This window comes from Staurois parvus, unplaced genomic scaffold (genome assembly GCF_062004578.1).
Source record: "Staurois parvus isolate SC_StPar_1 unplaced genomic scaffold, SC_StPar_1.0 ptg000636l, whole genome shotgun sequence".
NCBI classification, from domain to species: domain Eukaryota; kingdom Metazoa; phylum Chordata; class Amphibia; order Anura; family Ranidae; genus Staurois; species Staurois parvus.
The window spans coordinates 10,145,074-10,158,043 of record NW_028318432.1 but is presented as its reverse complement, the minus strand read 5'-3'; the positions used below and the strand labels follow the sequence as shown (position 1 = coordinate 10,158,043).

The 12,970-nt window shown below is 39.1% G+C and overlaps 1 protein-coding gene across 1 annotated transcript in view; it reads right to left on the bottom strand.

Annotated features, from left to right (window-relative positions):
- YME1L1 (YME1 like 1 ATPase) overlaps positions 1-12,970 on the bottom strand; it is a 57,181-nt gene that overhangs the window by 13,280 nt on the left and 30,931 nt on the right. The window contains exons 7-15 of the mRNA XM_089693813.1: positions 12,462-12,545; positions 11,678-11,757; positions 7,028-7,118; positions 6,546-6,698; positions 4,069-4,201; positions 2,459-2,521; positions 1,829-1,941; positions 381-536; positions 123-274 (exon numbers count right to left, since the gene is read on the bottom strand). Coding sequence (XP_089549939.1) covers positions 123-274; positions 381-536; positions 1,829-1,941; positions 2,459-2,521; positions 4,069-4,201; positions 6,546-6,698; positions 7,028-7,118; positions 11,678-11,757; positions 12,462-12,545 — 1,025 coding nt within the window. The remainder of the gene's footprint in view (positions 1-122; positions 275-380; positions 537-1,828; positions 1,942-2,458; positions 2,522-4,068; positions 4,202-6,545; positions 6,699-7,027; positions 7,119-11,677; positions 11,758-12,461; positions 12,546-12,970) is intronic.

Below are 12,970 nucleotides of genomic sequence, written 5' to 3'. Positions count from 1 at the left end.
CATCATCCCACAGATATTAAGATATAATGTACAGGACAAGTTGATGACAATATGGTGACTTTTAGGCCACACTAGAACAAAGCAACTAGAGAGACATTGCCATTTATAATCTACCGACTTACATGACCAAGAGTTGGCCCCCGAGGCATGATTGTCGCTTTGTTGATAGGCATTGCATCTTTGGTAAAATACGCAATAATAGCATGGCCAGATTCATGGTAAGCAGTGATCGTTTTATTCTTGTTGTCTATTTCTACACTTCTTCTCTCTGGTCCTGAAATATGTTAAAAAAAAAAAAAAAAAAAAAAAAAAGAGTATTGAAGGTATTTGACACTACTGCAATATGACTACACACATGCAGTGACGCAACTAAGACTCACCCATAAGAATCTTGTCCTTGGAAAACTCTAGTTCCCTCATAGTAACCATGCTCTTCCCATCCACAGCAGCTTTCAAGGCAGCCTGGTTAACTAAATTCTCCAGCTCTGCTCCTGAGAATCCCACAGTGCCACGGGCTATGATTTCAGCTTCAACCGCTGTACAGGTAAAGTGAATAGATTTTAGCAGGATTTATTAAAGTGTGTTTCCACTTTTGTAGTCTAATTTGAGAAAACCTCACTAGATATGTTATCTCCTCCCATTCACACTGCATGTCTAAAACAAACAATGTGTAAAAAACAAAAAAAAAAAAAAAACCCACCACACACACGACTTTTTACCTTTGACATTTTTCACAAATCATTAGAAATATTTGAGAAATATTTTAGAGCAAGTATGTCCAAAAAGTACTATATCGTAAAGCGATAATTCACTGTCTCAGTCAACATTGACTATTTTTAATCCTTATGCTGCTAGTATTATTACTATTATATAGGATATATATAGCTCCAACAGGTTACGCAGCAGTTTACAAAATGTAGACATTACAGTTACAATACAATTTGATACAAGAGGAAACAGAGGGCCTTGCTCGTCAGAGCTTACAATCTAGGAGTAATTAGTAAATAGATAGAAAAATACACCATAAGTGTGTGTTTTAAACCTTTGTTTTACGTTGATTTCCAAGTCTAGGCAAATGATGTCATACATCCCAGGAGTTTCAGGAGGGGAGGAGCGCTTTCTTAGCCAAGAACACCTTCTGTCTACATGCCTAAGCTAAGGGCAGATGGATTCCAGGAAGTAAATACTACATTAATCATCTGCCCTTGCTCAAGATGCCATGAGCAGAAATGCTAGGTGGTGTTCTTCAAAGTGTGTTTTCAGCAAAATAAAGCATGCAGACATGAATGAGTTTGTGGTGAATAATACAAATGAATTAAATACTGTTTTGGGTTTGTGGTGCAAAACATACACAGTGTAGTTCTCACTAAGGAGTATTGTATATTTTTAACTTCTGTTTCTTACATGTTCTAAGCAGAAATTTTCTAGACCAGTTGCACAGATGTCACTCGATAGATCCACTTCTATACAACCTCCCTGCCCATACATGGATTGAAATTTGGCCGATCCCTGCTAAACTGTGATCCATGTATAGCCCTGCTTAAAATGATTTAATCAGCTGCTGAAAGTGCATAAAAAGCGAAGTATGCAGCTTCTCTTTTAATCCTTGTCTATGTTCCTTTTTAAGCTGATGCCATGACCATTACCCCAGGTTTCCCGTTTCAGAGTGGCTCCTTACTCTTGCAGCATCCTGTGGAATCACCTTTTGCATGCGGGGACTAGAGTTGTGTCTCCATACACTATGTGCACCCACAGAAACACACAGCCCCATAGGCTAGGATAGCAAGCAAGCCACCACAAAATTAAAGTCTGAAAGAAGTCAACTTACACTCATCATATTTGATTTTTCCGAGGTACCATTTGAGAATCTCTGTACGACCCTTCACATCAGGCCTGGGAACTGTGACTTGCATGTCAAAGCGTCCAGGTCTCACCAATGCACTAGAAAAATTAAAACACGATAAAAAAAAAAAAAAATTAAATCGAAAAAAACATGCTCTAAACAACAAATACAACCATCAGTGATACACTGATACTCTGACATATCTATATCTATATATATCATATATCATATATACTGAAACACTGACATACATGATTACTCACTGAGTGGAGGACACTCATGATGTAACTCCTGCACTTTTTTTTATTTTTATTTTTTTTAACCGAGTCGAGAGTCTACACTGCCCTATACATTCACCACATGAAGTGACCAGAAAAATAGATTTTTGGAAGTATAGAAACAGTCTATTTTTTTTAAACTTAAGTCTGCTTCACCCGCAACTTCAATATTCCACAACATGTAAAAAACCATCACAGCAAATGACTGTCTCCTGGCTGAGAGACATCGACTATGCATCTTAGATTTCTAGCACAAACATTATATTGCGGTTTTAGATTTCCCTATTTAAGTGGTAAAAATGGGATCAATTTGTTGACACATCTACTGTGCACATACTTATCCAAGGCTTCAGGGAAATTTGTTGCTCCTATGATTATAACACCTTCATTTGGCTTAAATCTATAACAAGAGGGAGGAAATAAAAATAATCAGTGAGATTAAACAAATCATTAATCATGAGCATAAACTTTATAAAAGGGGTTTCTACAGCACCGTTTTTACATTCCTGTAGAAAGTTATGAGAATGCAGAACCCCCTATGAAGCATGTCAACCGCATATCAGGTGGTCAGTTGCGCCAGTCAAATAATTCTAAATGATCGCATAGTTGTCAATAGTTATTTACTTTAAAAAAGTCAACACAGAGGACAAAGGCGCACTGCTCAAGTCTGGAAGAAAAGGGACTTAACCTCCAAATACGGAAAGGCTTCTTTACAGTAAGAGCTGTGAAAATGTAGACTCCCGCAAGAGCTGGTTGTGGCCAGCTCAGTAGATTGAAATAAAAAAAGGCCTGGATTTTTTCTTAGATACACAAAATATAACTGGATACTAATATTTATAAGTAAACTTGATCCAGGGTATATCCGATTGCCTCTTGGAATACAAAAAACAAACAAAAAAAAACAAAACCAAACAAAAAACCAAACAAAAAAACAAACCTTTCAACAAAAAGTTATTTGGAAAAAAACAAACAAATCTTTGCTCCTCTGGTAATGCAAATCGTTTGGGTACTAGGAAAGTTCTGCTACCCCCCCCCCCCCCCTTTTATTTAATTATCTTTTTTCTTCCCATCCCCTATAATTTTTTTTTTTTTTTTTTTTTTTTTTTTTTTTTAATTGGGGCATGAGAGGGTCTTGGATCTGGACTGATGTGTTGGGTCCAGGTTTCTCTTGTAAGTTGTTTTTTTTGTTTAGTCTCACTATGTTCCTTTTCTTATCTCTAACACTCAGGGCACATCTTATACCCGAGTATTACACAGCACTGGTTTATTCCTGCTTTAAAAGGTGCATTATTTTACTATGATGCTTGTCATTGCGCCATTTGTTCATGTAAATGTACTGCTCTTTTCTTCACTAGAAATGTTATGATTATTACTTTTAATTTCGAAAACTCAAGAAAATCAATAAAATTTTACTGAATGAAACACCAGAAAAAAACAGCAACTGAAGTCATGGTGGTAGCCAAGAATGGTTTTAAGGCTACAAAAGGATTCATGAGGAGATATATGAGAGATTAAAAAAATCACCATTTTAAAAAAAAAAAAAAAAAAACACCACACAGGAATTTCAGTCCCCTCTTTAGAGGCTGTGCTCCCTACCTCCCTCCCATCGCCATTAAGACACATTTGCAGATCTGCTGAAGGCTCCGCCTAAACTTTGGGTCCTGGCAGAATCCTTCAGCACATCTGCACGTGCAGAAGATTTCTCACGCATGCGCAAAGATAGAGGTCTGGGACCTCCACAATAGCCATTTTTGCTAATGCGAGGGAATCCCAAGTGTGTGCAGATGTGCTGCACGACTCACTCAGGACCTAAAGCCCTGTGGTAAATCTGCACATTGGCTGGATCCAGGAGTAGGGATGGGAGAAACAAATGTATAGGAGAGAAATGTAGAGATGTTGCACAAAAAAAAAAAAAAAAAAAGCATAAGAAAATACTGATAATCTTACCCATCCATTTCCGCCAGGAGCTGGTTTATTGTTTGTCTGGAGTATGGGTGCATGGGTGATTCAACCCTTTTACCTCCAACTGAATCCAACTCATCGATAAATATAACACAGGGTGCATTAGCCTTAGCTTCCCCTGTTCATAAAAAAAAAAAAAAAAAAAAAAGTACTTCATTAGTATATTCCCTTCATGATAAGTATCTGCCATGTAATTATTAGAAACACTTAATACATGCTATATATAATGAACAGCCACAGTGCCTACTAACTTTTCATGAGTAACTGTTCTCCCTTTTTATTCTTGCCAATGAGTTACATTTATACCATTTTTAGCACACTCTGGGGTTCATTTACCAATCAAGTTAAGCACGTTCACCGTGTTGCCGTAAAATAAATAAATAAATAAATAAAAAAAAAAAAAAGCTTAGTTTACAATAATGTCTGTCTTATTAAAGTGTTACTAAACCCACAACAGTAAAATCAGTCTGTATATGCAGTAAAGTGAGCTTGTTATACTCACTGTGGAACCGAAGGAGTTAATCATCTGCATTGTGTAAATGCTGATTGAGCCTGACTTCTGATCCTCCCCTTCCCTTCTTCCTGTGTCCCACTCTCATCTCCTGATAAGACATTGTGTGGAGTCACTCTGCACATGCTCAGTTTGGTGTGTATGGCTAGAGTTTTTTCTGGGAGAGTGCATGTGATCAGCACAGGGCCAATCAGCACAGTCCAGAGGTCAGGGGTTCTGCATCCTCCTACAGAATGAAAACTCCTCCTACAAGCTTTAACATGTGATCAGATGTACACTGATAGAAGTCACAAGACAGCTATATACTGCTGGTGAGAAAAGGTATTAGCAATTTACATTTACTAAAATAATTGCACTTCCATGTTCTGTGTACTATGGGAGACCAGATATAGTGAATCCTGGGTTTAATAACACTTTAAAGAGCAACCCCCCCCCCCCAAAAAAAAACAAAAACATTTTGGTGGTGTAGAATAGGTTTTGATTCCCTGCCATGTCTTCAAGGTACCTGCCATTCCAATTAGGTCTTAAAAATGGAGAGAAATCTGCAGAAGTACTTTATATAAATAGGGTGTAAAGGAGCACAAAACACTGCATCAGTGACCTTCCCACTGGCTGTCCTTTGGACATAGAGCACTCTAGAGAAGCTGAAAAAAAAAAAAAAAAAAAAAAAAGGTATCTCAGATTTAGCCAAGCTTGTGACCTGTCACAACTGTTCCAAGGTGGAGGGAGTAATATGAAGTCCTGGCAGGAAATCAAAGCTTGCCCGACACTATACAAATAATATTTCTTTATTTTCCGCAGAAGTGGAAAAAAAAAAAAAAAAAACATCTAAAACTGTTGGGTGGCATTTTTTTTTTTTTTTTTTTTAATTACCATGTAAAGCAGTTTATGTGTGTGTGACCCGTCTGTAGATGTCACTCTTCCAAAGACATTTTTACAACACTATTGTCCATCACACTATGGCAAAGCTGAAAGTTTCTCTTTTATTACTTATGAGAGAGTGTAAGGGGAGAGTCCAAATAAATAAGATGACCCTTGCACTAAAACTTCCTTACTATTCAAAAAGCTGAATGCTAACACAAAAAAGCTAGAGAATTTTTAAAGGTGATGCTACCGGGTCAGATTTATGAACAAAGTGCATTGCAGAGTCTACTGTCAACAGATCAGAGACTCTAATCATATTACTTATTGTCAAGTACACAAATCTCACACAATTGTTTTGGATACTTTTTTTTCTCTCCACTAATCTCATTGTTACTTCACCTTGACCTTTTGTCCAGTTCTCTGTTCTGTATCCTGTAACAGCCCCCCCCCCCCCCCCATGCACCCTCCCACTTCCTTCTCCTTTTACACCTCCTCCGTTTCAGTTGGAACCCTATTCCACCCATGAGGAATCTCCTTATTTAAGCACCTGAATATAAAGAACATTTTGCAGAGGGTCGAGGGGGAGTATTTTACCAATTTTTAGCTCGTGACCACCAAGTATGTGAAAACAAACTACTCCACAGATTCTAGATTTCTTAAAGTATTACTTTTTAGTGTGACATTCCCAGTAGTAACGGCTGTGGATGTAACAATCAGACTTTGCAACCTTTTCCTTCTACCCTGACACTCTTATAAAACATGCATTTAAAATATACAAAATAATATATAAAATATATAATGATAAATTAGGTAAAAAAAAAAAAAAAAAAAAAAAGGGACAGTCAGGAATTGGTATTCATTCTTAAGGTATAGCTGTCATGACAGAAATACAGGGCTGCTTTTGCCATGTCATTCCCTTTTTTAACATTTACCATGAACAAGAAGGTAAAACAGAAAAGATCAAGTCAGAAGTCCTTATCTCTACATACTTGTCCTAGATCAGTGACTCCAGGCACTCTAAAGGTAAGCTTCCTTTATAAAGGAACAGATAAAGTCAACATTTGAGAAAAAAACAAAATTAACATACTAAATAAATTCCTTATGCGACTGGCTCCAACCCCAACAAACATCTCATCAAACTCTGAGCCTGTTGCGTAATAGAAAGGAACATCAGCTTCCCCAGCGACAGCTCGAGCCAGGAGGGTTTTCCCTGTGCCAGGTGGTCCAATTAACAGAATACCTGAAGAAAACAAACAACAACTCGTTATATACAGCATAACAACTCAAGCAAAAGGAGCTACAGATTATGCATTGAGGAAAGGAATAATCCCATCCATGCTTCATATTCAATAAATAAGTGTGTAATCAAATGCTAACAATTCACAAGCCTTCATTAAATGCACTGCAGCCTCTGCTGAGCTGGGCGAATTTAGACTTCCAATGAAATGGGAAGGCAGTTACGGGTCTTCTATAGTACTACAAGGGTCAAAATGAAAACTGTTGTCCTGCAGTCAAAAATGTAGCACACCAGGTGTATCAAAGCAAATTAACACAGGTAGTAGATCTTACCTTTTGGAAGCTTTCCACCTAAAACAGTAAACTTCCGTGGACTTTTCAAGAACTCAACCACTTCCTGTAATTCAACCTTTGCTTCTTGAACCTGTTGATAGGGAAAACACACTGTGCTCAGTAATATTAACTGCACAGATAAAATGTCAATAATTTAGAAAACTAGGAGGCTATTCTAATTTAAAACCCTTTGCCCAAAATGAAAGAACACATCTGGACAGAGACAAAGATGAAGTATTTATGAAAAGTGTGCAGGATCTGTGCAAATGAGCATTCCAGTCAGTTTGGACAGTGGACCTGAAAGTCCCAATTCTAAGGCCTCCTTCACACAGCCATTTAGCCGCACACTCCGGATTTCACCTGCGAGAATAAACGGATTGTGAGCATGGATGCAGTCAGCTAGATCCAGACTCAAACATCTGTTCCTAACCGCAGGCAACCCCAGCATAGGAAGAAAACTATTCAGTTCAGGGAGCTTAGGAAGACACGTGGCCACTCCATGAAATTGGAGAAGCAATTTAATCAAACTGCAGCGTGTTCTTTACTGTTAGAGTGCAAGGATGTGGAACTACCTTTGCCAATAAGTGGTGTAAGCGGGAAGCATAGAAAGAAAAGAAAAAAAAAAAAAAGCACCTCTTATGGGCATCTTAGTGAATGCAATATACAGAGATATGGGAAATATGGACTTAAAACACACACACACACGTTGAACTGGATGGACTGGTGTCTTTAATCAACCTTCCTATGTACGTAACCCCACAGTGTGCAGGTACATGCAAGCAGTGGCAGCTGCTGTCAGCCTGTCAGTTTTTATAGGCTGAGCGGCTGCCACTATTCACATGCACCTGTCATTCCACCCATAAGAATCTGCCGATTCTTGCGGCTGGAGCCTGGTGTATGAGGCTAAACAGCCATGTGAGGAATGCCTAAAAATGTACTGCGCACCAAAAATTTGCTGGTATGCCAGTCTGCTATTGCAGACTCGATCAAATAATTTTCCAGGTCCCATCACCCTCCAGCTTCTCTGGCTAGTGTCTGATTTTTCTATAGAAATGTTAAAGGTCCAGTGATAGCTAGGATAATAGAAAGCAGGATGGCTGGACCTAGAAGTGCACAGCATTAAGTTCTACAAGTGCAGCTACATACCAATCCTCTCCATCCACTCTATTCAGTCTCAAAACCAGGAATGTAAACTGTAATATATTGCAGCTTACCAGTCTTTAAATGTTGCAGCTTCATTAGTTTTCCTATTTTAAACCCCTTTCCCCCCCATTATTTTCACTGGGTAACACATTAACAAAATTTCCTGCTCTAGGGTGACAACATTCATTCATGTACTGTCTATAGGTGCAGCAGCATTGTTACTCTAAGACAGGAAGTGTGGTTGGAATGCACATGTGCCTCTCATCTCCATAACATGTGAGCGATGTTTTGTAGTCCACAGATATAGCTGGAAACAATGCAAACTACTGCTAACTGTGCAGCATAGGCAGAAAGCACAGCAAGTTATCAGCTCATAGGATCTCCAGCAAGGAGAATAGTATATTTAACAGACCAAAAAGGTTTAACTATGAGTTAATTGAAAAGGTTTACACACAGTTTAAATTCATGCAATTTCAGCCACTTAACCTCCCTAGCAGTATGAGGTCAATATTTCTGTGCTCAAAGCGGTATGTTTTTTGTATAGCAATATGTTTTTTTATTGTAGGCCTGTCATTTTTAGGAATAACTCACTGAAATCTGTCCGAATAAGAGTCTAGTAAACATCCCAGGTATGATAAAATTTGAAACAAGAAATCATAAATTATAATAAATAATCATAAAAAAAATAAAATAAATTTAATTCAATAATATAATCAAACCAAAAACACTGAAATTTGAAATAGAGCGCCAAGTTCGCACATCACTGAGCTAAGTCGCAAAATCATTTTCAGTGTCTGATGACGAATTTCCCCCACGAATCATTATCACTCAATTCTGCAAGTGGTTCTAATTTACTATCGCGATTCTCTAGCCCAGTGGTGGGCAACCTTTTTTTTCAACTGAGCCAAATCTCGCCAAAACCATGATTGAAATTTATTTTGAGAGCCACATTTTTAAAACTGAAAATACATCTCCCATATAGTAATTCATCCCCCATAGTAATTCATCCCCCATATAGTAATTCATCCCCCATAGTGTAATTCATCCCCCATAGTAATTCATCCCCCATAGTAATTCATCCCCCATATAGTAATTCATCCCCCATATAGTAATTCATCCTCCATATAGTAATTCATCCTCCATATAGTAATTCATCCCCCATAGTAATTCATCCCCCATATAGTAATTCATCCCCCATAGCAATTCATCCCCCGTATAGTATTTCATCCCTCGTATAGTATTTCATCCCCCGTATAGTATTTCATCCCCCGTATAGTATTTCATCCCCCGTATAGTATTTCATCCCCCATATAGTATTTCATCCCCCATATAGTATTTCATCCCTCATATAGTATTTCATCCCCCATATAGTAATTCATCCCTCATATAGTATTTCATCCCTCATATAGTATTTCATCCCCCCATATAGTATTTCATCCCTCATATAGTATTTCATCCCCCCATATAGTATTTCATCCCTCATATAGTATTTCATCCCTCATATAGTAATTCATCCCTCATATAGTATTTCATCCCCCTATATAGTAATTCATCCCTCATATAGTATTTCATCCCCCCATATAGTATTTCATCCCCCCATATAGTATTTCATCCCTCATATAGTAATTCATCCCTCATATAGTATTTCATCCCCCCATATAGTATTTCATCCCCCCATATAGTATTTCATCCCCCCATATAGTATTTCATCCCTCATATAGTAATTCATCCCTCATATAGTATTTCATCCCTCATATAGTATTTCATCCCTCATATAGTATTTCATCCCCCATATAGTATTTCATCCCCCCATATAGTATTTCATCCCCTCATATAGTATTTCATCCCTCATATAGTATTTCATCCCCCCATATAGTATTTCATCCCTCATACAGTAATTCATCCCTCATATAGTAATTCATCCCCCATATAGTATTTCATCCCTCATATAGTATTTCATCCCCCCATATAGTATTTCATCCCTCATATAGTAATTCATCCCCCCATATAGTATTTCATCCCCCCATATAGTATTTCATCCCCCCATATAGTATTTCATCCCTCATATAGTAATTCATCCCTGATATAGTAATTCATCCCCCCATATAGTATTTCATCCCCCCATATAGTATTTCATCCCCCCATATAGTATTTCATCCCTCATAAAGTAATTCATCCCTCATATAGTATTTCATCCCCCACAGTACTATTCCCCCCCCCCCTTCTAGTAAGCCAAGTCCCCCGTGTCAATTCACTTACCTTTTGCGTTCCTCTCGCTGTCTTCCCGCGCCGTTCGGGTCTTCAGGGCGGACTGTGAGAGGAGCCTAGCTCCCCTCCCCTCACGTTCGGCACGCTGCCCCGCCTACACACATCCTGACAGCCACATCCGCAAGCCGGATTAAAAGGTCCGCGCGGACTTTTGGGGCTGCCAACCGAGAGGAGGCAGGGGAGCGGCCGACCGAGAGGAGGGAGGGGAGCAGGCGCCCGGCACACAGAAGAGCCGCATTAGACTGGGTAAAGAGCCGCATGTGGCTCGCGAGCCGCGGCTTGCCGACCACTGCTCTAGCCGGTCTAAAACCGATTTTGACCTAAAAGGGACGCTTTTTGGACGCCATGGACTTTTCCCAGTTTCAAGGCAGAAACAGTAAAAATGCAGGCAGGGCACAGAACAAAAATGTATGTGAAATGCTTTGAAACAGTAATGTTTTACTATGTAATTTTAGTGTATTTGGTTGTCACTTTTTAAAATTTCCCGCCGGTTCCGGCCCCCGTACGTCCTGACGCTCGCAGGGACCGAAACCCGGATGCCAGCATCGGCCAGAGGAGATGGCCAGGGACGCTGCAGGGGAGACATCGTGTGAGCGCAGGACAAGGTAAGCGAAACAGGGATCCCAGAGCAACGCTGCAGGGTAATCCCGAGTGTAGCTCGGGGTTACCGCTTTTGGCACTGATAATCAACACCGAGCTACACTCGGAAATACCGCTAGGGAGGTTAATGGCCCCACTACATATTTCATACCTACCTCAGTACACAAATTTAAATGGTTGCTATAGATTGTTGCTCTTCATGCTATTTTAATGAATAAGGGCTCTTACACATGGTCATACATAGTGTATAAAAAAGAAAAAAATAAAAAAAATAAAAAAAAAAACACAAAAACTTATTGTAGCACCCCGGAGCCACAGCTGCAGTGTATTTTTACCCAATGAAATACATTACAGAAAGCTCCAGGAGCAGCTATACTCCACATACCCGCTAGCACTCATGTTTACACAGACATATATTTCAAAACATTAACGTTTGTATTTTGAAAAATAAGCCTAAATGGAAGTTCATGGAAACGCAGGTGCCAGCAGTTATGCACATAGCCATGTGTGGCGTTCTCTTATCAAGCAAAGGGCAGCTGTGGCGCCACAACAAGCATATTTCACTCATTATGCCCGTATGCCAAAATGTACTGCTGTGTGCAAAAGCCCCAATCCTAACAAAGATCAAATCATACTTACCCCTTTTACATGCTCAAACTTTACATTTTTAATCTGGACTGGATCTACAGATGCATCAAGGCCAGTCGTCCGGAAACGGACTGCAATATAATAAAAGATTTTGACACTAAAACTACATTAAACTTTTAAAGCAACAAAAGGAATCTATAATCTAATATTAATGAAATGTACAGAGCTAGGTTAACTGCTATCAGCACTGTGATGATTGCAGCAACAATCACACTTTTGCCTTTTTCCACATTAATAAGAACCATAGAACCAGTAAAAAAATTATTATGGTACAAAATCAGCAAAGGATGTGTTCATGAAGCTTTAGTTGAACAGACCACCTTAGCATACAGTAATTTTATAAAAATGTGTTATTTAGCTACAATTGCAGACCTTAAAGTGGTTTCAAAGGCACATTTATAAATATAAATTTTATACTTGCTCTGTGCAACAATACTGCACAAAGTCGGCCCCTTCCCTCTAATTTGGTGGTCCCGTCAGTGCTGTTCGTTCATGGGCTGTGTTCATCCACAGACGCACACAGTGCGGCTTGGCCATGCCCCCTGCTCCTTCCTCACAGGATTTGACTGACAACAGCAGTAGCCAATGGCTCCCGCTACTCTCAGTGTAGCCTGTGAATCTAGAAAGATGAAGAGTGGGGCTGCTGGTGGGACAGCACAGCATCGTGAGGGGTATCAGGTAAGGGGGGGGGGATGTGGAGAATGCATTAAAATTGATAAAACACACAGACTTTAGAACCACATTAATTAGGTTAATGCACAAGAAAAAAAATTACCTGGAAAAAATATTGTTTTGGATAAGGCGTAGATTCCGATTAATAACACAGCTAATACCATGTACCGTGTTCTCTTCAGTGTCTCTGAAAAGATCAAATGAACAGATAGGTAAGAGATACATCTAGCAGCTTTTTGTCATGAAAGCTTACCATTGTTTTAATTTAATTCACAGCTTTCTATTAACTGCTTTTACATTATATAATTTTCCACGATTTTTATTGAAGAAATATTTTTCATGATATGCAAAATTTCAATACAGTAAGTCCCCAAATTACGAACATTTGAGTTGCGAATTTTCACAGATATGAAATGGACCAAACATTACGAATATTCGTAGATGCAAACAAAGCGCCGGAAGTAGCTCACCCGTCTCCCGGACATGGTCACAGCTGGCGGATGTGTGTTTACTGTACAGTGCAATAGTGTACCATACAGAGCCCAGGATGTCCTGAAGCAAGCGGAAAAGCAGTGGTGATGTGGAGGGGACTACTAGGAAGCACAAAGCAAT